Source organism: Rhipicephalus microplus, chromosome X (assembly GCF_043290135.1).
Source record: "Rhipicephalus microplus isolate Deutch F79 chromosome X, USDA_Rmic, whole genome shotgun sequence".
Taxonomy (NCBI): domain Eukaryota; kingdom Metazoa; phylum Arthropoda; class Arachnida; order Ixodida; family Ixodidae; genus Rhipicephalus; species Rhipicephalus microplus.
In genome coordinates this window covers 4,347,513-4,371,081 of record NC_134710.1, presented here as the reverse complement: position 1 = coordinate 4,371,081, position 23,569 = coordinate 4,347,513, and the positions used below count along the sequence as shown (strand labels likewise).

Sequence of the window (23,569 nt, the reverse complement as noted above, 5' to 3'; positions counted from 1 at the left end):
GAAGTGTAGCACTGACATTGGGCCTCGTGTGTGCACCTAAATTGTACACGGGCTATCCTCTGCCTCATCAGTGACAATGCGGCAGTCAGTATCGTCATCACCTTCAGCTTGTGTAACAAGCCCAGAACAATTTACCTAGTAAAATACATTTTGTGGCAGGCAATTTGCAAGGCATTCAGATTTTAGTTTATTGCAGGATTAATTCAACATTGTTAAATGGCACCTTCAAATAAACGAAACATGCATATGAGAGGCTTCAGTCGTACTTCAAAATTTGTGCCATGCCTCAAATTAAAAATGATTAAAAAGGAAATATATATTAAGGCTGGGTGTAGATTACCATTCACAATTCAATTACCATCCGTATTTTAGAAACTTGGAAAATTTGTAGCTCATGTTTTCCTATCGATTAAGCACGAAAATAACTGTTGAAAAGTGGTCTACAATTACTCACACAGTTTGCAAGAAATAAATCTTTGAAACCTATATCGTGCCAGAACTAAGTGCACGGTGGTTAGAGGAAACTGGTTATGACCCGACATAATAGCGCATGTTCGAACCTCTTACATGGGCTGCTTGTTGCCAAAATGGGGTGGTAATTAGGTAAGTGCCTGCAGGGTGCTGCACCAAGTGACGAAACCTGCTACATCTTTTTCAAAAATTTCATTATTTGTGTCAAGCATGCGTGTACTTTTCGTTGTTGTGTTCTCTCAGGGAGCAAGTATATGGCATACGCTTGAAATTCATATGTTACCCCTGCAATTTGGAGATGTCATCACAGTGTACATGAACGTGCAATGTAGTTGAAAACGTTGCTGGGCACCAACTTTCTTAACAATTTGAACCCGCTTATACTACAAAAGTTACCACGTGACTTCAGCCAAATAGTTTCTAACTGTTGTGGTTACTGTCAGATAAAAGTAATAATGAGCTAGTTGTGCTTGGACAACAGTCTTGCTTTACTGTATTAAAATACAGTAATTTAGTACCTGCATATAGAACTGACCACTTAGTTATTTTTTTTATTTGTGGTCCTATTTGTTACAGTTTACTTTCAAAATATTTCATACAAGGTGGTTAAGTTTTAAGTCCATACAGTAGGCAAATTTTATCAGCAGTAACGCGTGCTGTACAATCACTGTTACTTCTCCTAGAAAGCATGGTGTTCCACTATTCCAGTATGTCTCGACAGGGCTTCTTGACCTCGGCGACTGTACATGTCAAACAGTTTGCCAAGTGTAACTACTTACTCCCCCATAACTCTAAATTTTGTCGAGCCATAATAAATAATTGGCAGTAAGGACCAGTTACAAAACCCTTTTTTTTATGAAGTGCTCATTAATCAGGAACCTAACAATTCCGTAGGTAAACTATGACAGCAACCACTTCTCCACACATTGAACGATTAGGTTGTACTAATAAAAGCATTAATATAATCACTCTTTTTTTTTTGTAAAGTAAATACAATGCATAAATAGTCTTACCAGTCCGTGCTTCAATATTGTAGCTAAACTATCACTGAAAACCAGAGTCATTTACAAATGCCATGTGAATTCCCGGAAAGCGCTAGCCAGGTGAAAATCTGTAACTGGGAATCTAACTGGTTTCAACTGGTCCCAGTTGAACTGGTTTAAGGAACACTTTTCCAGTTGGGAATTTTTCCCAGTTGGGAATCTATTCCCAGTTGGGAATCTATTCCCAGTTGGCAACTGGGACCAGTTGGGAACCTATTCCCAGTTGGCAACTGGGACCACTTGAGAATGCATTCCCAGTTGACAACTGGGACCAGTTAGAACGCATTCCCAGTTGAGATGTTCTTAACTTTGAACGTGCAAATGAGCATTCTAAGCACATGAAAGACTCCAAAGGACTTATGTTGAGTGTATATGAGACGATTCTATTTATTAATGCAGAAAAAACATTGCACAGCCCTAGTCTTTGGTCTTCGTTGGGTTATCTATGGATTGAATGCATTTCGCAGTACATTTACTGTGGAGGTTTTCGTCGCTCTGCCTTGATGCAATCCTGAATTTTTTCAGTTAGTATGCTGGTCAAGTTTCGGGCTGCAATGGACGAGTCGGCGCCTGTCACATGCGACCAATGGTTGAGTGTTTCTGTAAAAGAACAGGTGACATGTTACGTGCACTTCTCAGGATAGATTTAGCACATATACACAGCAGACCAACCTTCCAGAACCGCGACCTTTTCAGGTGTCAGCGCAGGCTTTGCAACCTCGCCGAGGTTCCTTCTTCCTGGAGCTACGCCACCTTTAACACTGCGTGACGCTAGCCCTTTCTGGGACCATATGGCTTGTGCCGTTTCCTTCACCACCAGCCTTGCCTTCTTGTGAGACAGAATTCTTTTTGCCTGAATAGGCGTCAGGCAGATGCCCTTTTGAAGATGAAACTGTAAATATCAAGGAAGAGAGCGATGCAACATCTTGTTCCTGTAATTATTATTGGCTGACAAAGAAGTTCAACTTAGCAGGCGTACAAATATTGAATAGCAAAAATTTTATTATTACAAGTTTTTGTGCAATATAATTTTTTTCTGAATGTGGTAATGAGCATGGTTTCTTTTTTTGTTTACTTGACTTGTGAAACAGGTTGTGTGGGGAAGGGGGGGGGGCAGCCTTGCATCACTGCAGTTTATTGTATGCTTACCAGCTGGTGAGCACCGGACTATGTAAGAGATTTGAAATGCTCCTTGGCTTTGCCACCGCACGCTATCGGATATTCACGTGAGAGAGGAGGCATTTTCGCGCCACTTTGGCAAAAAGACAGCAGCGGTCTAGATACAGGTACTTTAAACAATATTTTTGGTAGCCCTGTATTTAATTTTTTGTTAGCAGACATACACACCAGATGTCAACCTATATATGATGATTAATGCATACTACAATTTAGGGCATATGTAATTATTACATGTTCCATAATGTAGGTGTTGCCGACTTTCAGTATTTGAGAATTTGAAGAGCACATATTCAATTCACGAATTAAAATATTCGCAGGGCCACTATTCGATTTGTATTCGGATATGCACATGCTTTTGCCACCTCATATAGTGTTTCTAAATGTCCAAATTATCTGTGGTATTGGTAATATATCTAGCTACCGAAATTGACAAGGGCAAGTATACAAGCCACCTGTACTTTCTAGAAGCTAAAATGTAACATGTACTGCAGAAGATTTCACAAACTTACCAACAACTGCTGCTGTTTTGCACCACTGTCATTGGCAACATGCCAAGTAGCTGCACATCGTTATTGTGGAGGCACCTCTGAGCTGTTCGGCAGGCAGTTTGTTTCACACGGCTTATAATAATATCATGGGTTTCATGTCCCAAAATCACATGATTATACGGGATGTCAATGTGAAGGGATCTGCAAATTTTGAATATAGTGTGTTCTGTCCTCAATAGGAGTATTATATTAGAAAAGAGGCTGTGTGCACAAAGATAATAGTAAATCATGGTCACTAAGATTACAAATGAGTGCTGTAACTAAATCAGTGCTGTGAAGCTAGATGTAAGTATAATGTAATGAAGTGACAATTAGTTGGGATGCAATCACTCAATTTACTGAATGTAAACACATTTAATTCAAGCTACCATAGTTGCTGGTGTGAACATATAACATGCTACAATTTATGTTGGCATCTACAGTATAGATTTGAAATTATTTACTTTTTGACCATTTGCATCAATCATGTTCAAAGAATGCAACATTATGCTAATTTCATTGTGTGCTTGAACTTCACAGGTAAAGTGCAAAATATATACTCACAGAGCCATCTTCTAAATATGAAAAACATTTCCCTGAAAAAAGATGTTGCAAATTTGTGAAACATGGAAATTCAGTAGTTTCCTACAATAGAAGCACACAAGTAAAAAAGCCTACTTGGACTAGGCAGGTCATCAGATTCTTTTGCTGCACATGCTGGAAACACAAGGAGCAAAGCTAAATGTTTACACAAATACTACACATAAGCCTGTAACTCACCAGTCATCGAAGTGGGAGGTTCCTCTATGAAGTCTGCATAAATATTTTGCATTGTTATAATTACACGTAAGCAATACAATAGAAATAAACCTAAAGCCTTACCATCAATGGCACTTCGTGAGTGTAGACTGCCAGCATCTGGTGTGAAAAAGCCAAAATTTAGATCTCACAGGAATAGACAAACATCCTCCAACTTACTCGGTGACCCAGGCACAGTCTCTTGAATGGACTTTACTGCATTTTTTTGCAATTTTAAAATCAGTTACAAAGGCTGTATTGAGAAAATAATCTAGCCTCTTGCAATTTTTGGCATGCATCATTTTACTTCATTTATGCATGCAAAAAAATCAGATCTGTGTGCATAGTACACCAATTTACAAAACTTGCTAATTTTATATTTAATACTATTGCACATACAATTCATGCAGTGATGGAAGCAATACATGAACATCCTGGTTACTTGTGTGTTTCATTGTGTCAAATGTCATTTGCTAAGGAAGTGCAACATTGCATTTCCTAGCAAGTCTCAAGGCAAAAGTCATCAAACATGCATGATCCTTTGAATTCTTTCCCAGCAGGAACAAGCTTTGTTGACTCACTGGACTGCAAATAGTATACTGCAAAGTGCTTTAAGTAAATCTGAAAAATAATTAGTGATTATGAAGTAACCGATTATGCATCTTGATCCATTACATGAGAAGGGAATACTGCTTTAAGTACTCTAGCTCAAGAAGTGCTCTTATGCTATATGCTACAGATGATTGTCAATTCTATGTAGTATGAAACTAATAACACTAAATTTAATAACAAAAATGAATATGCACCTAGGTTGCTTGTGGCCTTTGCTGTCTCCTTTCTAGCTTGTACAGTGCAGCTCTCAACGTCAGCCTCTTTGCTGTGCTGCAGGTCTTCAACTGTCAAAATATTCAAGAAATGCTCACTAGCTATGAAATTAACAGGTTGTCATCAACATATAAAAAAACTTTCTCATTTTAAGAACTAAAATCAATATATAATTATTGTACTTACACCTCAGAAATTTTGAGTTTAACAGCACCTGCTGTGAGCTAACTTGTTCTTGCAAGAAGATGTTGTCTTGCCGCAGCTCCTTGCATCTCTTTTTCCAAAATTTGGTTTTTTTCTTCTCTTCTGTTACTTCTGAGCTGGACACGAGAGAGTCATCCGAGCTTGATGATGAACTCAGTCGCGTTTTTCGCTGCGTAAACATTTTTTTTTTTTTTGCTTCACTGAAGCTTTTTCACAGTGAAAAGAAGAAAAGAAGTTTAAGGAAATCGGGTATTATATAGTTAATACACGCTCACAGTTTGTTCCGAGTTCTGTCGGAGAGCGTGGCTCATCTGCTTTTTCAAGATCTGCTCGTACCGGTCTTTTTTTGCTGCAGTTCGGTTGACAGCTGTTTTTTTCATTCTTGCAGCCTGCAAATTTTGGATTAGACATACTCCCAATATCTTAAAATAATTCGCACTTCCTTAATAGATTCGAAAAAAAAGAGAAACACCTAAAAAAAAAAAGATTTGCGAATGAACAAGTGCGCACTTACAGTGGCCTTCTTGGTCACAGCTCCTTCAACGTCCGAGCCTTCCTCAACTGCAATTTTAGGGATCGGAATTCTTTTTGGCGATTCCCGAGCTTCTTTCTCTGTGGCTGAAAGTGCAAGTGTGGATATTAGACTAACGCGTAGATCAGGGTAGATGGATGCACTTACCGCCAAGTCGAAGTATCTGGGCTTTATATTCACCCGTGTCGTCACCGTTTGCTTCATCCTCCCAGTGAACGACATACACTGCCTTGCCATCGAAATCCGTCTCGTGCTTCGGATGAAAATCATGGATATCCTCCACTCGCACAACATATCTACGAGTGTCATGTGCATGGTCACTATCTAGAAAGCGAACTAGCGCGAACATTATATCGAACCAAATATGACAGTCAACGGGCTCAGCGCGCACGTGGGTAACGCGGGCCTGACACAAAGTGGATTGTACTCAGCTTGGCCCGGCTTCGCTCAGCTCAACCAACCAAGCCAAAACTGCTTGGCCTGGCCTGAATTTAAACGCGTACAAATTCATAAATAACGTTGTTAAAGAAACGGCCTATATATAAATAAAAAACCTGTAACGTTCGGTGCTAGAAATGCAAATAAAAATATATTACCTATTATTCACTTCATTGCTAAGCCGTTACAAAGCCGACTGAATCCAGATCTCAAGTCGTTTGCATGGCGTTTGCGCTTTCGTGGATCGAAAGATTTCCACTCAAGCGCACGCTAATACATATCGATTTGTATTTTTTTTATTAGACTGAAGGCATTTTACCACAGTTCGAAGTGTACATTCTGTACCGCTAACATGTCCCGGACGCCTAAACGACGGAAGTTATATCTAGAGCCATCCTTCGATGGGAAAGAGCTGCCCAGATCAACGCGGTACAGGGCGTCTCGCCTCGCGACTGACACTAGCCAAGTGGAAAACGTGATGTCTGATGGTAATGCTGCTGCAGATGAACCTGCTGATAATTCGCCAGTTCGCGTCTGGGCAAACGATGAAGTCGACGAGTGCGAAGAGTCGGGACCGAGCGACGATGAGGAAGCCCTGGCAGAGAACGCAAAGGAGGATGATCGTGAAACTGATGGCTCCTTTGACTCCGATTTATCTGCTGAAGACATCGTGACCCTAGTCATGGACTTTGCTGTTAACTTTGGCCTGGCGTGGACACAGGTAGAACACCTGATGAAACTAGTCAGTTTTTTAATGAAAAGAAAGGATCTCCCTGACACGAAGTTTCTGTTTAAGAAATTTGCGGGAGTCTCCACTGATAGCATGGGCTTTCATTTCTATTGTCCCAACTGCATTTGCCTTCTCGGCGAATGTGACGGGGACCTTAAGAAAAGAAAAGAATTCAATGCAACATGTACACAATGCCAACAGTTGTACAGTGGAGATACCCTTACTGCGCAAGGAAGTTTTTTTGTGACCCTTCCCATGGGGCAACAGATTTCTTCAATTCTTTCGTCTCAAGATACTTCCAGGTCACTTAAAAACTCTTTAAATGCACTTGCACATCGTTCACACGCCGCCTCTATGACAGACTTTACAGACGGAAGTTTGTATCTGCACCAAAGAAAAGAACTGGGTCTTGGCGCTATGGACATCACATTGACCATAAACTCGGATGGTAGTCCTGTGTTCAACTCATCCAAGTTTTCGATATGGCCCGTGCAGACGACAATTAATGAGTTGCCGCCCGGATTGCGTTTGAAAAATGTTACTGTTGCTACACTGTGGTATGGACAGTGCCACCCAGACATGACATTGGTGTTGGAGGCATTCACGAAGCAAATGGACTCGCTTACCAGGAGTGGTATCGAGTGGACATGTGATGGAGAGACCTTTCAATCAAAAGTGAGCCACTTCTATTTCATTGCGTAGTCTCCTCCTAGCAAACTTAGATGCATATTGTGTCCTTCCGCAATATTCCTTAACCAAAAACTAAAAAAAGAAACAGCAAAAGAGAAGGCAAATGAAAACTTACTACTGTAGTGATACTAGTTTTTTTTGGCTTCATGAAAAAGCTTTCATTTTAGTCTAATTTAACTGCTATATAACGCTTTAAAAACTGAGCAATGCACGAAATATTCTTGACTTTTGGTGAAGTGCCTGATTTAACTATAATTCTTTTAAAATTATGTTACAACAAATAATGGTACTGCTTTAAAAATACATATTGTCAACACACAAGCATTTGAGCCAAGTTTAATACCACTGTCGCACAGCCACTTGAACTCACAATTGTGCCAGATTCAGATTGACATTCTACACCACGATTAGCCTCATTCTACTGCTTGCACAAAGTAGGCAATCGGGACCGAGAAATCTTATCCCGACCAGACTTGAGTATGATTGAATTTGAAAACCAATATAGCACTGTCCCATTTCTTCATTAAAACTATATTCTTTTTGTTACATTACAGGTCTATTGTTTCGCTGCTGTAGCCGATGCTCCAGCCAGGGCTCTGATGCAGAACACAGTCCAGTATAATGGATACTTTGGGTGTGGCTGGTGTTTGCACCCTGGCAAATGCATTGAAGGTAAGCAAACTGACTTGTGTACAAAAATATCTGACAGACTACATCCTGGATATCAGCTTCACAATCACTATTTTGTTACTGAAATTTGGTTTGTGCATTATTATTACATCCTACTTAATTTTATTTTCACGCATTCTTTTCTTAAAGTATTTTTGTCACACTAAAAGTTAACGTGCATTCAAGACATGCTAGCCTTCTTCTTTACTTTACAAACTTCTAGAAAGCTTCATGTGGCCTTCACATCTGTATGCATTATTACAGCAGTTAGGAGTACCTGACATTTGCAGGAATATTATTACCAGTTAGAAAAATCTAGTATTCATTGCTGCAAAGGTTTTTTTGCCCACCCTCCCGAGTTTTGTATTTAATTTGTTTCTATCATTTTTATTTTGCAGGAACAGTCAAGTACCCTATAAGCGCTGAAGCTCCACCCGACAGGACTAAAGAAGGGATGATGCAAGACATGGCTGAAGTGCACAGGACTGGTGTTAATGTGCGAGGAGTTAAAGGGCCTTCCCCATTAATTAATTTGGTGGGGTTTGACATTGTGTGGGGCTTCACGCCTGATTATATGCATGGGGTTTTACTTGGTGTCACACGCCAGTTTATGGAGCTGTGGATGTCTGGTGTAGGCGCTCCATATTATATAGGGTCGCCACAGTTGATTAGGATGGTTGACGAAAGGCTTTGTGCCATTAAGCCTCCTCAATGCATCACGCGCCTGCCAAGATCTGTTGAACTGAGAAAGTTTTGGAAGGCAAGCGAGTGGCAACAGTGGCTGTTGTATTACAGCCTTGTTTGTGTTCACAGAATCTTGCCTGGCAAGTACCACAAACACTTTAGCTTGCTGGTGAAAGCTGTATACCTCCTACTTGGAGATACTGTCTCAGCCAAAGACATCAGGGATAGTACTGAGTGTCTTGTGCAATTTGTTATTCAAGTCCAAGTTCTCTACTCTAAGAAGGAAATGACTTCGAATGTACACTTGTTGTTGCACCTTGCAAAAAGTGTTACAATGCAAGGGCCACTCTGGGCACACTCTTGCTTTGTCTTTGAGGCGGGCTTAGGAAAGATTAAAAAGCTCGTCACTTCCGCTAAAGGAGTGCCTCACCAAGTGATGAGCAGAGTGCTTATGGCCAGCAAAGTTGGCGCACACAATGCAGCCGCTAGTGAGCAAGTTAAGAATTTCTTGTGCTCTGATTTGTGCAACAAAGAAGAGTCGCTGGCCCTTTTGGGAAAACCAAGAGCTGTCAGTGAGTCCATTCATAGAATTATTGAAGCGCAAGTCCCACACCAAATCACAGGGCCTGTTGAGGAATATGATAGAGTTCGCATCTCTGGACGCATGTTCCACAGCGAACAATATCAAAGGCCTCAAAAAACTAACTGCACAGCTGTACGACTGCGAGACAATATGCATGCTAAGATCCAGCATATTGTGTCAGTTAGCTGCAGTGACAGAAAAAGGATTTATTTTGTGTCTAACAGCTATGTTAGTTCTCTGTGTTTCGGCACAACACACATTTCATGTGTTCAGAAGTGGGTGGCACAGAATGTCGTCGAAGTGGACAGGCAGGCAGCTCCATGCCTGTGGATTGACTGGAACGAAAGGCAATTTTTTTGTAATCTTGCCAATCGTTTCCCATAAAAAGATTACCTGATTTTTGTTTGCATTTAGCTTTTTGGAAAATTTTAAAGGTGTCATGTTATACTTTTTATGATAAGTGTGAACGCACTCGGAGTTGCATGTAACTGACATGCTACACATTTAACTACTGCCTTGCTCATGCCATGCCAGCATGTCCAACATTCCCTATTATTTTAGGTTGTTCTTATAAGAATGTGGGCTCAACTCGGTTCTTATGGGGACCATTTCAAAGGCACTTGCACATTTTCCAGGCGAACCCAATGATTAAATTCACTACTACTGTTCTCAAAATAGTACTCAAGCAATCCCTTTTGCTTGTATTATTATATGGGTTTAATCGTGTAACCTTTGGTTATGTTCCTTTGGATGAATGTACTTGTATGAATAAACCTTTCGTGCTGTTCAGCCACATGGAATAAGTCACAAGCCATTTGCTTCTAATATAGTTGTGTCTGCAGCATGTCGGCAGTAGTCTCAGTTGGGATAACTGTCGGCACTACCCCACATTTAGTTGTTGCACGGAAGTAACCGCTGTACTGCACACAAGACTATTATGCTCCAACAAGATGATAATATTAATACTCGGGCGTCAATCAGGCCGTGATGGATGTAAAAAGATTGACAACAGCTGTTTGATATTAGTTCAATGTAATTATGCTAAAGCGTACGACTGAGTGCACTGTGTTGCTCAATTTCGATATGAAATATTTCACAATAATAGGATTTTCAAAAATACGAGATTAAGTAAAACTGTTCAGATTATTCTAATATCGAGGTAAACAATGTAAAGAGGCTGACATCTAAAGAAGAAAAAATAATTCATTTATAAACCACAACTCACCATTTGCAAGATGACAGTTACTCATTGTAATCTATTCTAATACTGGTCCTTTAAAGTACTACTAGGCTGGTAATACAGTACCCTACAATGAGTAGGACAAAAAACCTATGGATAAAACCAATTCCTTCAAGTGCAGCAGTGTGTCACATACATCTAGTTCAATTTTTTTCTGTTCTTTCACTGTAACGATTCATAAAACCAAAAAAAACTGGCAGCATTTCTATTTAGGGCACAACTTGGACCATTTTCTTCCAATTGAATTGCTTATGGTTTTCAGCTGGGCACTGCTTCCAGTTCAAGGGCATGCTCATGAAATTCCTGTGGTCCCTGTGGGTGGCCAGTTGAGTTGGGACATGTTGGTAACTGGAATCAACTGGGACCAGTTGCTAACTGGAACCAGTTTCAACTGGGACCAATTAGTTCCCAACTGGGACCAGTTGCTAACTGGGACCACTTGCAACTGGAATCAACTGGTACCAGTTAGTTCCCAACTGGGACCAGTTGCTAACTGGAACCAGTTGCAACTGGCATCAACTGGGACCAGTTAGTTCCCAACTGGGACCAGTTGCTAACTGGAACCAGTTGCAACTGGCATCAACTGGGACCAGTTAGTTCCCAACTGGGACCAGTTGATACCAGTTAATACCAGTTGAAACCAGTTAGATTCCCAGTTACAGATTTTCACTAGGGTAGCTTGATACAAATTGGGGATGTCTGCAAAAAAGCAAAAAGCATAGGTTTATGTTGAGCAGAAGTCCAAGTGAACATGCATGCATATGTTCATGAACTAGTTCCCTGTAACATGTGGGGCAACAGCTCTAGCTTAAAAGCTTCAGGCGGCTTTTATGCTGCTCCAAAAAGATTTTAGTTGCACCACAAGCTCCGGATATGCCTTTCATGAGTCACGTCACTGTGCCTGTTGAGTCTTTAAAAAAACAGGTTTGAAGGGGATGCTAAAAAATATTTTTGAAGGGGTGAGTAACAGAGAGCATTAATTTATTAAAGTCTTTATTATTTAATAATATATATAATTAATTTATTAAAGTCATTTTATTATGTTAGCTCTGAGGCTTGCAGGTATGTTAAATGAGCGTGGTCACATGAGTAACACCTCATAGGTCAATAATTTTTGGGTTGACAGCAAGGTATGCATGAGACAGGATTACGCAAATTGCAGAAGTAGAAGTAATGAAGTTGTCGAAAAGACTTTGTTAACAGTACATTTACAGGCTTCACGCAGAATTTGCTTTCTAGCAGGGTGAATTTACTTTTGCTGATGCTTCCAATGGCATCATTGCACTTCATAAGCACTGGTTTTATGCACTGCATGTGGCGATCTTGTTTTTTCAAGGTTCATGTACTGATTAAAAAGTATAGGATCAAGAAACTTGCATGCTGTCTTGAGGCATAATCAGGCTCACCATAGAGGTAATTGGTGACATTTTAGTGAGTTGTATGTGGGAGGTCTGTGTACATAACATCCTAGTAATCTTGCAATGCTGTAGCTTTATTTGTGTAACGAGTGAAGCTTCTTTTCCTGTTAAAAATTTCTGCCAAGCAAACAAGTTCCAACAGTAGAATTTGCCCTTGGGTAAAGCAGGTGGTAAGAGTGAGCTTACTCAGAAGCCCTTCAAGAGTACCCACTGAAGGAATTAGTACCTATAGGGCAAAAATTCCAGTGCACCAAGAAGGGCAAGGGAGTACGGTGCAGGTTAACATTTCAGGAGGGTATCTTCTGGACATCATCCTTCTCTAGCCACAAGCTTGTATGGCCAATGTTTAGCAGACTCCTACTAACATAAACTAGGTATAAATGTTGCTTTTCTTTGCAAGATTGCTTTTCTATTGCAAGCACCACTGGAAAAATGAAAAAGCACAGAAAAAGAGCATCGGTCGCAGCTGAACTACAGAAAATATTTACACTGCACCACACATTCGCATCGTCTAGAATTTTCCCTAATAATGTTATACCAACCTGCCTAGCAGCAAGTACTTCTAAGGTAATAAAGTGCAGAATGACACTTGCATAAGACAGGGAACAGGACGCGAGTTAACTGCCATCTATCTTTGTTTGTCCAGGGTGTCTACCAACCTGGGAAAGTCGGGGAATTGGGGCCTTGCTGGAAAACTGTAGGAACTTTGGTAAAACCTGGCTAATTCATGGAAACTGGCGGCAGTCTGTGCCACCATCACAAAAATAAGCATTACCCTTGATCAATACTCAAAAAGTCACTCCTTCGACTGCAACTACAATGAACAGCTAGAAGAGGCCTAAAAAAAGGCAATGCATAACTGTTTCTTCTTAGTGTACAAACAAAAGGATACACCGACCAAAATAACACAAAGTTTACTGATGTTTGGGCACCTGATATTGTTCTGAATGACAGCCATAAGAAAGGTACATCGTATTTAAGTATGACTAGGTGCGTGATGTAAGCACCAAAAGTATATGGTCAGCGTTCCATAAATCTTATTGAGTATATGTGCAGCTGTGTGAATGTGCAGGGATTCCAGGTGCTGGCATGATGCAAGCTTGTTTTCTTCGACCAGAACACGGTTGCTTGACCAGTCAATTTGAAAGCCTGTATATTCCGCATGTTCAGCGAGGGCATCCAAGGCCATCCATGATTTGGTGACTTCATTTTGAACTGTTGTGTTGTTTAACTCTTTCATTGAAATCACAGGTCTCATAGACTGACATGTTGTCACACTCGTGGCAGACTACAGTGTAATGAAGACTACAAAAATTTCCGCTCGGCAGCTTATTCTTCCCATTGACTAAAGCATTCCTTAGCTTCCATGTTGGTACATGCACTATTTTGATGTATGTTCCTTCTACATATCACATACCATATCTGACTTTCCAAGCGCAGCATTTCTCACATCGGTAAATTTGTGCATATTTGTCGTGGCCACAAATTCGGCTTGGCTTGAAGGCCTTTTAGTTAGGTCCTTATGTTAGAACTGCCATCACAAGAGGTTTGCTGGGCTATGTCTTGCCTTGTATAATATTACTGCTATTATTATTATTATTGGCGATGCAGCTGCAAACGTCCTCCACTATGCACTTATTGCAGATATTTAAAGAGTAGCACACTCTCTTCTCATTTCATTTCCTTGAGATGGTGTTATTAAATGCATGAGTATTTTTTACCATCATGTTCATAGAAGAGTACGTAAATGAAGGTAGCATGAAGGTAACTAAAACACGCAACTTAGCTTCACAAAAAAAGCCTACTGGCTTTTTCAGCTTGCCTTTGTTGTACATAGCCTGGTCACTCCTCACAATGGTGTTCATGCTGTCTGAGACGCATCTGGAAGCTAAGTTGCATGTTTTGGTTGCTGACAAGGAAGGCTTCTTTTCAACTCGAGATGGCTCTATGTATAACGATAAGGTAGCCACTGGTTTGGAAAAAAGCTGAATAAATCATTTTCTGAGCAACTGCAGCCAATCAATTTATGTGAATGGACATGCATCTTCACTTTCACATGCAAAGTCTGGTGTTCCTCAGGGATCAATCATGGGACCAGTTTTGTTTCTCATTTACATCAACGACATTGGACATGGTTTGTCATCTACTATCAAATTATTTACATACAACTACATCATTTATAGAAAAATTGACAGCACCCAAGCTAACGAGTAATTATAGTTGGACCCTAATAAATTCGTATTTTGGTGTCACCATGGCAAATTAACACTTCCAAAATGAAGGCTATGATGTTTACAAGAGCACATAAAACAGAAATGAGTCAATATGAAATTCAAGCTCTCCCCATTGAAAAAGTATCCCTATTTAAATATCTTGGAATTCATTTATCTTCTGACCTCCCTTAGAATAAGCGCATCGATATCATAACTAGTGAGGTGTCAAAAGCACTTGGATTTATTAAAAGAAACCTTTGCTTGGTGAACTATACCTCTAAAATGCTAGCATACACTGCACTTGTCCGTTCAAAGATAGAATATGCATCCATCATCTAGAACCCACATCAATCATATCTCATCGATTAACTAGAATTAATACAAAATGAAGCAGCAGGATTTATCACTAAGTAGTATTCTCGCAACTGCAGCACTACAGATATTACACACTCACTTTCATTACCCCTTCTTGAAAAACGCAGACTGTCGTCACTGTTGTTGCATTTTCATACATTTTATCATAGTAAATGTGCCTTCATGAAGCTTGTACAAACACACCTCATAATATTTTGAAACATATTGATCACCAATTCAAAATACACCCTTTTTTGGCTTGCACAATTATGTATCAACACTCACCATTACTTCGAAGCACACATCACTGGAACACACTGCCGGGCGACATCGCTTGATTCATTGATCATGCCGCCTTTGTAAACCAATTCAATACTTTCTTGTACATATGACTTACCTATCTGTGTGAGCTTGTAAGTGCATGTATGTGCTTATTTTTGCTCTTCTTTCATTGTAAATATATTTTCTCCTTAAAGATGATAGTTTCGCTTGGGATACTCCAACGCAAAAATTTTGGTCTGTCTGTCAGCAAAAAGGCTCAAGTACAACCACATCCACAGCATCCACCAGTATTGCTCAAGTTTCTGCGTTCATACTTGTACGATTGTCAATAAAAAGCAAATATTGAGCATATTTGAGGCACAATATCAACACCTCGATATTGTGCACTGTGTTTATTTAAACTAGAAAAGGTATAAAGAAGTAATTCTAAGCACTGCAGCTGACAATGCGACGCTTCGCACGATAAGGCGAGTCTCCTACGCTTTGCTAAGACGATACTGTGCTGCTACCTGTCTTGAAATCTACAAAATATGGCCTCCAAGATTGCACGCATGCTGCATGCTCGCTATAACAAAGGCTATCCTTTCGTTTTCTGAAATTACCGCCAGAAGGCGCTCATGTCTCACGCAACACCTCCAGGATCCCATTCATCAGTTTTCTCGTGCAAAACATCAAATAAATATTTCTGTCTATTCACTCTTTTCAGGCGAAATACAATAGTCTTTCGACGACATTTTTAGTCTAATATGCAGATAGGGGGCAATTTTTTTCATGGGAATTTTCTGTATATATATTTTTTTGCATTATAGCTGTGTCTCACTTATTGAGTTTTCATTCCTGCCAAAATTTTTTTTTCCTTTTGCATCTTTGTCTATGAAACTGTATTTTACTTTGTTTACCACTTTAATTTTATAATGGCAATGTTCTGATTTGCAAATTTATTGTATAACTAAAACCCTCTGTGTAATGCCTGAATGGGCCTTTAGAGTATATATTAATAAAAAAAAGTGTTGATGCAAAAAGCGGGTGACTGAACGAATAAGTTTATGCCCTGTTAGTAACGCTTAATCAGGAACCGGTAGCGGCAAGTGTGAAAAAAGCAAAAAGGCAAAAACTATCAGTTTTTATTTCAGTGAAGATTCATGTTGCCACTAAGAGCTGTTGTTTCAGAAAAACTTGGTAAATAAATGTTTCAGAGTATATTGAAAGAAATTTGGAGCGTTTGAAGACTTGTGATCCGCTAAGAATTTCTAACTCAGAATCTATCATCTTATCACTAAGTGAACAACCTTCTTTGTGCCGTAATGCATTCGGTATAGGCGTAAAAGATTTATATTATTGTTTGCCCCAATGTGAAGATTTGAAGTGTATAAAGCAGTGCATGAGAGAAGATAATGATGAGTTGTTGTTTCAGTGCCAGTGTGGCATCTCTATTGCGTCGTTTTTAGAGCTCATGCAGGCCACCTAAATTCTACCGTTGTGTCTTGGAAGGGAAATAATTTTGTCCAAAAATCTGGTATCTGCATTGAATCATGAATATACCTGTAATTAGTTATATTTTTTTTGGGTATGTAGACGGGCAGTTGCAAAAGCATTTGAATTGGTTATCATCACACGCTGTTTGATATGTCCATGACTTCTTAGTTCTACTGGACATTAACAATTGCTCTGTACTGGTTGCTAATATAAAGAAAGATGTTAAGGAAAACGAAATGTCAGCGTTTCACTTTGAAGTTTCAAAAAATTGATGAGCTACAGTTTCTCGTTGTAAGGCAGGCTTTCATCAAAGATCACATATGTAGCAATACCAACCTAGATTCGTAAAGCCAATTCTGAATTTTAATTCTGGCCACTCTAGACCATACAGAGAGCCATTGCGTCAACTGTGCTGGGTGCTGTTCTTCAGAAGTTAAGCCAGCACCTTATGGCGCATGCATTTGATACACAAGTTGCTCGCCTTGCAAATTCTGGCTTTCCGGGTGACGTGATTTGCTCCTTGTCGGAAAAACTTATTTCAAAGATCAAGAAGTTTTATCATTGTGATTCTAGTGCACCAGAAATTAGCAAGAAAAAGAGGCAGGCAGTTATCCCATACATACACAGGATAGCACATGGTTCGAAAAATGTTGGTGCTCGTTATTGCAAAAACATGTCATTCTCAGCACGTAATAAAGTGCATAATGTGTGTACTTTGGTGGATAGAGCATTGCGTCAGCAGCCAGGGAAAGGGAACAAATGTGTCTCCGGTCATGTCCACAGGTATGCTCCTTGCACTACTGGCGTGGTTTATGGGATTCCACTGTCTTGCAGCTGCGAATATTTAGGTGAAATGGGGCGTTACATAAACGTGCACTTAAGAGAGCATGAGCTAATGCTATCAGATGCTAAAATCACGTCTTATTTGGCAGCTCGTTGTAGGCCATGTGGATGTGTGCTCAGGGCTGGGCAGAGATGCCCGAAAAAGTATTCTGGAATACAGATATCGAAATGCGTGGTTTGGAAGCATAAAATACAGATACTGAGATAAATTTGTAATTCATGCGACAGGATATTTCAGAGATACGTTTGCAAAAAGACAAAAAAGTATTCCAGAATACATATACTAAAATACTTTTGTCTATGTCGGGGATAGTTACACTCCATACAAACATTTGTTATGTGCAGCATATTTAAAATGTGCAGCATATTTAAAATGTGCAGCACATTGAAACTTGCAAATTAAATTGATTTATTATATTTTTGCCATTCTCCGAGTGTTATTAAGGCATTACAAAGGATGCTTACACTGCACATAGTTGTTAATAACTATATATTTACAGATATCAGTTGCAATAAAAAACTATGCCATATGAGAGCATCAGTCACACGCATTGTACACTGAAATCCGGAACTCAACAGCAACACTATTAGTTATGCTAGAAGGAGCATAGTTCAAGCGAAGTGCTGGAACCATAAACAAACGAACTTCCAGTTGAAGGTTTAGTGTTTTCTAGAAACATCTTAGAAAAGGCATAAAGAATTAAGAACGGGCAAAACAAGGAATGCGAAAGGAAACTCAAAAAGACCTCTTTCGAATCGCTGTTTGGCCATGCTGGCGTTTTTCAGAAATGCTCTGCAGAAAGAAGTATCTTAGATGGCACACGGCACCAAATTCTTTGGGTGGTTTGTGGCTTCCGCAATAAGCTCCAGTTTTTCAAACGGGTGCTGCAAAAGAAAAGTAAAAAAAAACGAGAAAAATAAACACTACTTGTTCAATTGGCATGAGGAAATACATTTAAAAAATGGCGCCCATTGTGCAGTATACAATACTCCTCACAATGAAAATATCTGCGCTGGAATTCAATATAGCAGTATAACATTGTTGTCACGTTGAAGCAAGCCATCATTCAAACACATTCCAGTTCTGCCTGAAGGAGCACAATGGGATGCGGGTAGCAAAGCAACTAGCTCGCTTTCAAGAAGGTAGGAGTCAGTTTCGCCCTCAGCAGAAACGTAGAAATGGTGGGTGCATATCTTGCCGTGGACTGCCAAGGTCACAGCAGAAATTTTTTTCCCCATTGTCAACATGTCTCAGCTCATTTGCGAAAAAAAAATAAAAGTAACGGGATACCCGTGTCCTGGATAGTATCGCGATACATGCGATACACCGTAAAAGTATTTCACTACTGAGATACAAATACATTTTTGAAAAGTGCCTCGATACAGCAATACAGGCACTCAAAAGTATCTCTTAAATACTATTGCGATATTACCCAGCCCTGTGTGTGCCCCACTTGTAGAAAACAAATATCAAATATTGACATGTTGATTAGAGCTTGTGTGAAGTAGCCAAAGCATTTTTCATTAGATCTAACAACAAGTGCAAAAGTATTTCATGTAACACTCGTCTATATGAAGAACATAAGGTCTTGGAGAAGACATGAATCATTCTGTGTTGTAACACATGTGTACATGTGCACAGTTTTGATGAGGCAATATTTTCTATATATGTTCTTTCCTTTTCCAAATAAATTTCAGCTGTGATATCAGCGCTGTGACCCTCTCTGACTGCTTCTAACCCGTTCCTTTGTAAAATATTCTACGGTGAACACTCACCAATTTGCCTAACTCACGATTCTGCATCTTTTATTTACCTATGGAATCGGGGAAGCTGTTGCGGTCTGACAGATTCCTTTTTTCCACCCCATATTCAAACATCAGCGCTTCAAACGCTACCCCAGCTTTTATTGCAGGTGTCTGAGTACTTTCATTGTGCTCCACGTGTTAGAACCCAGAGAAATAAAACACCAACAAGCATGTGTGCATTGTGTAAAAGAAAAAGAGAGTGAAAGAAAGGATAAAGTAAATTTTGCTGTACGGTTTCATTGTTGCGACATTGTTATTAGTCGTTGTCAAGACAAGGTTGCATAAAATACGTAAGTACTCCTTTTTGCTGGAAAGTATATTTTAGACATGTACAAATGAGACGGGGATGCAAATCATTAGTAAATACAGCAGTCTAGGTCAAGGTAATCTAATGCAATCCTAAATGGCCTGCAGGCTATAGCCATTATAATGAACTAGAATGTGCTCCAGTAAGCCAACTGGCCGGGCTGCCGCATCCTTGTTTTATATGAATGCCGCGAGATAGCGCCACCTTTACGTTTCCTAGCAGCATTGGCTGCACTGTTGGACTATCGCAGACTCCTTCAAACTTGCAGCTGCAGTTGATTTTATTTGTGTGGTTGTGTTCTGGTTGTTCCAAAAACCAAACAGCCAACATCCTCATTGCCTGGGTCACAAGTTTTGTTTTGACCAGTACACACATTTTTTTCATATTTATCACATACACTCACAACATTATGAGTGTGTGTGCAAAATGTGTTCATTTGTTTTATATGAGTGCCTCATATTTTATTTTTTTTACTGCTAAAGTGTTCTTTCCACCGCACATTTTTCCAAGCAGACATTATGGTCATAGAGTTTGCTTTTAATCTATCTGAAAAACCAGGAAGAATCACTAAATTTGAAAAATTAAATTGATAAACACCCTGTTGTGGCTTTGCCAGCAAGTATGTTAGGAAACAGACACATGTGCAGTATGGAAGTGTGCAATGTAACAGTCATGTACTGTCAAGAAACGTCACATACCTACGCTTGAAATACTTTTCTGACCTTCCAAGTTTCAACAGATGTGTCAATGACACATCACTTCTTTCCTAGCACGAAATGCTTTCAAGAGTCCACATCTATCAGGACCCCTGCCTGTGATCTTTTTCAGGTATTTAATCTGAACTGACATGCCCTAATGCTTGCATACTTTCACAACAATCTGTCAAATTTGTCCATACACTCTTAACAGCCTGTAAATTCACTCCTAACAGCACCCCCTCCACTCTTCCAGTATAGGCCGAAAGGGTGATTACTTACAATACCATGCTTGTGGAACAATACTATCTATGAATCTTACAATTGTTTGATGAAAAAAAATTAGTGGACCTTCAAGGTTTGAGTAGAACACAACAGTGATATCCTATCCCTAGTGCATACTCCAATCACCTAGTGCATACTTTTTGCAGGGTAACATTACTTGAAAAGTTTATACTGTAGATTATTACTACGTAATCAATGTTTAAAGTGGCTTGTGCTAGTAAGGGTTTCGCATATAGTTGCAGTCTGCGTAATGGATTTCTAAATGGTGGCTAAGCGAGCTTGTTGATACGTATACATAGTTACTTTGAAGAGCGCAGAGATGGGACACAGGATAGACCACGCAATACAGGTACTGGGTAGTATGCTTTAAACCATGAGCGACTATGTGCATGAAATGTTTTTAAACTTGATATGCACCCAGTACATGGTCCTAAGAATACTCCAGTAGCATTTGTGCCTTTTGTTATTTGTGGCTGGCTTTAAACAACGAAGTAATTATGATAATCACACGTTCTGATGGCCAGTGGCAATGCACATTTGTACCATGAAATACTGCGATATTACATGTTGTATTGTGAAACGTGTATACAAGACGTGTATATTTGTAAAGCATGAAAATTATTTTTGAGCAGGCACCTGGCTTTGTGGTAGAACGCCTGCTTGCCACACAAGCAGCTTGGCTTCTATTCTCACTCAGACCTAGAAAGTTTCATTTGTTATTCTTTTTATTTCCATGTTTTTATATCATGGATTAGATGTAAAGTGAGCATGGAGAATTTCATGCACCTAAAATGCGAACACTGCAGCTGTACAGGTGGAATCACACTTGTCCAGAGCAGCGGAGCGCATGGCTCTTGTTAGCGACGGCTTCTATGTCACCTTAGCTACATGCTTCTGTTCACGCTTAAATTATCGCACAAAGGCCTAGCAGGCCATATGCCATGTTAGATATTCATACGGCGTCGGCATTAACATATTTCTGCAGAAAACAGCAACTGGAGCGGTCGGCTGCTTGTTTTAGACAAGTGTGATTCGATCTGTGGAAATATTAAGTGATTTAACACTCCAAATTTAGTTTTGTTGTGTTCGATTCAACAGTCATGATTTGCAAAAGTGTATATGTTTTAAAAGTTTACTAATGTTTTAAAATGTTAAGTACACCAAAATAAAAGGAAAACTTGTGCAACAGTATGATACACAGCATCCGCCCTGGCACATTAAAAGAAAAGACTTGAGAAGTTGTATAAGCGCAGCTGGCTACTCAGCTCCAAGAATGTGCTTGTACCAATGAATACTTACGCTTTCTTAACGGTTCTGTCGATTTCGAGGGCCTGATTATTTCCTACGGCCAACCAATTTTTTTAATGTACATTTCTTTTATGTCACTGGAAAGCTCGTAATTCAGTGTCTAATCACGCATAGGCAACAAAAAAAAGGCAATGAAACAGTTTTCACCAAACGTTGTTGCTGATGGAGTCTTATATGCAACACATGTTGAAAACAGTGGCCTACAGCTGTTCGCTGCATTGGTACCAAATTCTGCCATGACAGAGTGCATGAGCGAAGTGCTGGAGAGATGGTGTGTGCATGCACTGTGGTTCAATGCAGGTTTTTTGTTGCTGTGGAGGAAGCTCCACTGCTGAGCATCAATTTCTTAACCTTTTGATGATTAATAGGATGAATGCATCCCACTTTTTCCTCAGTAAAACTTTCTATGCCACTTTACGTTGCCATCAGCACAATGCCTTCCAGCCATGGTGTACCAGAAACATTAAGGAAACTGAGAAACTATATATTGCACATTTACAATGCATGGTATCAGTGATACGTTGAGCTTAAAATCTTTTATTCTGTTAATATTTTTTTTCAGCCGGTGTCATATTGCATGCCAGGTAGCTAAAGTTTCAAATTTATGGTATTCTTCTGTTAAGATTTTTTAGAGAATTTTAGCGTGCAACTATAGATTTGCTTTCTAAATTGCAAAAATTATATCTGCCTAAAATCATTGTGGAAGTGCACTCAAATGATAAATGAAGCAGTTCCTTGCATAGCCTAACAACATAGCATACATGCATAACTGTTTTTTCATGTTTGATGGATGTCACAAAACAGCACATTCTTTGATATTTTTTATCATTATGAGGAGAGGCATGAGACCAAAAGCTGTGGCTAAGACACTGTTGCTAAAATTTCGGGCCAAAGGAAAAATATGGCAAAATTGCTGCTTCATACAGCCAGGAAGCCAAAGAGAACACGAATATTCAAGATCATCAAATCATGCAAGATATTTGAGAAAAGCAAATATGTCACACCTGAATAGAGTTCACGAATATGATGCAGCATTTGTAAACGCACTTACAGCGTTCAGTGCATTGACACCACATCGAAGTGGCTTGCCATGATTCATTACCACAATTTTAATTATTTGGGAAAATGCAGGCTTAACTGAGATGTTTGCTCTTATTCATTGCAGATACAAGACAAGACATGCATAGACAGAGCTTCGTTTAATGTGAATGAAAAGCAATATTCTCCTTTTTCTTTATTTTCATATGAATGCGTGCACTCATCTATGCCTGCTGTTTTCTCCTTGTTTTTGACGAGTTTCAATATTATCAACCCCTACCGACAAGACAAACACAAGCTGAAAGGGTACGTGTATGTGAAGACCTTAGGACAGAGCCGCTAGACTCAATGCCACAGGCAGAGGCGCAGAATTGTGTAGAAAATCTGAAATTAAGGTTCACTGCAATTTTTTTCCCACAGTTTTAGAAGTGTTCCTCTGTACTGTTTCTATTGGGCCTTTTTGGGCAAGAAATTTGGCAGCAGAATTACAGCTTAGTGCCCTTATGAGACAATGTGACACGTGTTGCCCCACTTATTCAAAGATGCTTCATGGGTCGATGAGCCACGTGCGTCCCACTTTTTTCTCATAAATTGATGGCCATATTTTAGTGAAGATTGTGTCACACTATTTTTAGGCATGAAGTTCTGCAAATTTCTGTTATTATGTGAAAAATATCGATGAACTCACAAAGAGTAAGTTAAACTGCATAATAAGCAAAATTGAAAGTGAGAATGCAATATATATACTATATAACTTTAAGCCAGATTAACGATTGTCTGAGCTGCAGAAGGCAACATGCAGAAATTCTCCAGAACTCGATACTAAGCTTTTGCCACGAAGCGGTGCAATGGCACAGCTGCTGCGATTTTCAAACACCATTTCAAAATACATATACAACTCAAATTACTCAAGGGAAAGGGAGCTTGACTT

The 23,569-nt window shown here is 39.5% G+C and overlaps 2 protein-coding genes and 1 long non-coding RNA gene across 10 annotated transcripts; 2 read left to right on the top strand and 1 right to left on the bottom strand.

Annotated features, from left to right (window-relative positions):
- Positions 1 to 1,871: 1,871 nt before the first annotated feature.
- Positions 1,872 to 6,062, bottom strand: LOC119187394 (uncharacterized). Of its 8 annotated transcripts, XR_005111851.2 has the most exons (13): positions 5,727 to 6,062; positions 5,562 to 5,665; positions 5,323 to 5,436; positions 5,030 to 5,216; positions 4,825 to 4,914; positions 4,199 to 4,234; positions 4,103 to 4,138; positions 4,001 to 4,033; positions 3,899 to 3,937; positions 3,785 to 3,816; positions 3,203 to 3,382; positions 2,187 to 2,406; positions 2,000 to 2,114 (listed from the first exon to the last, which is right to left on the bottom strand). XR_005111851.2 is itself a non-coding variant. In XM_037435542.2 (12 exons), the coding sequence occupies exons 1-12, from the start codon at positions 5,926 to 5,928 to the stop codon at positions 1,987 to 1,989; spliced, it is 1,221 nt and encodes a 406-aa protein (XP_037291439.1). In that variant the 5' UTR covers positions 5,929 to 6,056; the 3' UTR covers positions 1,872 to 1,986. The 8 variants fall into 8 exon arrangements, 7 of the variants coding, with proteins under 7 accessions (XP_037291439.1, XP_075737823.1, XP_075737826.1 ...); XM_037435542.2 differs by lacking the exon at positions 3,203 to 3,382 and having other exon boundaries at positions 1,872 to 2,114; positions 5,727 to 6,056; XM_075881708.1 differs by lacking the exon at positions 3,203 to 3,382 and having other exon boundaries at positions 1,872 to 2,114; positions 4,001 to 4,138; positions 5,727 to 6,057.
- A 57-nt stretch (positions 6,063 to 6,119) lies between these two features.
- Positions 6,120 to 9,770, top strand: LOC142777372 (uncharacterized). The gene is made up of 3 exons (XM_075881707.1): positions 6,120 to 7,422; positions 7,992 to 8,109; positions 8,505 to 9,770. Exons 1-3 carry the CDS (start codon positions 6,370 to 6,372, stop codon positions 9,755 to 9,757), a joined length of 2,424 nt encoding a protein of 807 aa, XP_075737822.1. The 5' UTR covers positions 6,120 to 6,369; the 3' UTR covers positions 9,758 to 9,770.
- A 1,981-nt stretch (positions 9,771 to 11,751) lies between these two features.
- LOC142777371 (uncharacterized) lies at positions 11,752 to 15,231 on the top strand. The gene is made up of 2 exons (XR_012888061.1): positions 11,752 to 12,026; positions 12,678 to 15,231. It is a non-coding gene; the product is annotated as an uncharacterized LOC142777371 (long non-coding RNA).
- Positions 15,232 to 23,569: the final 8,338 nt, after the last annotated feature.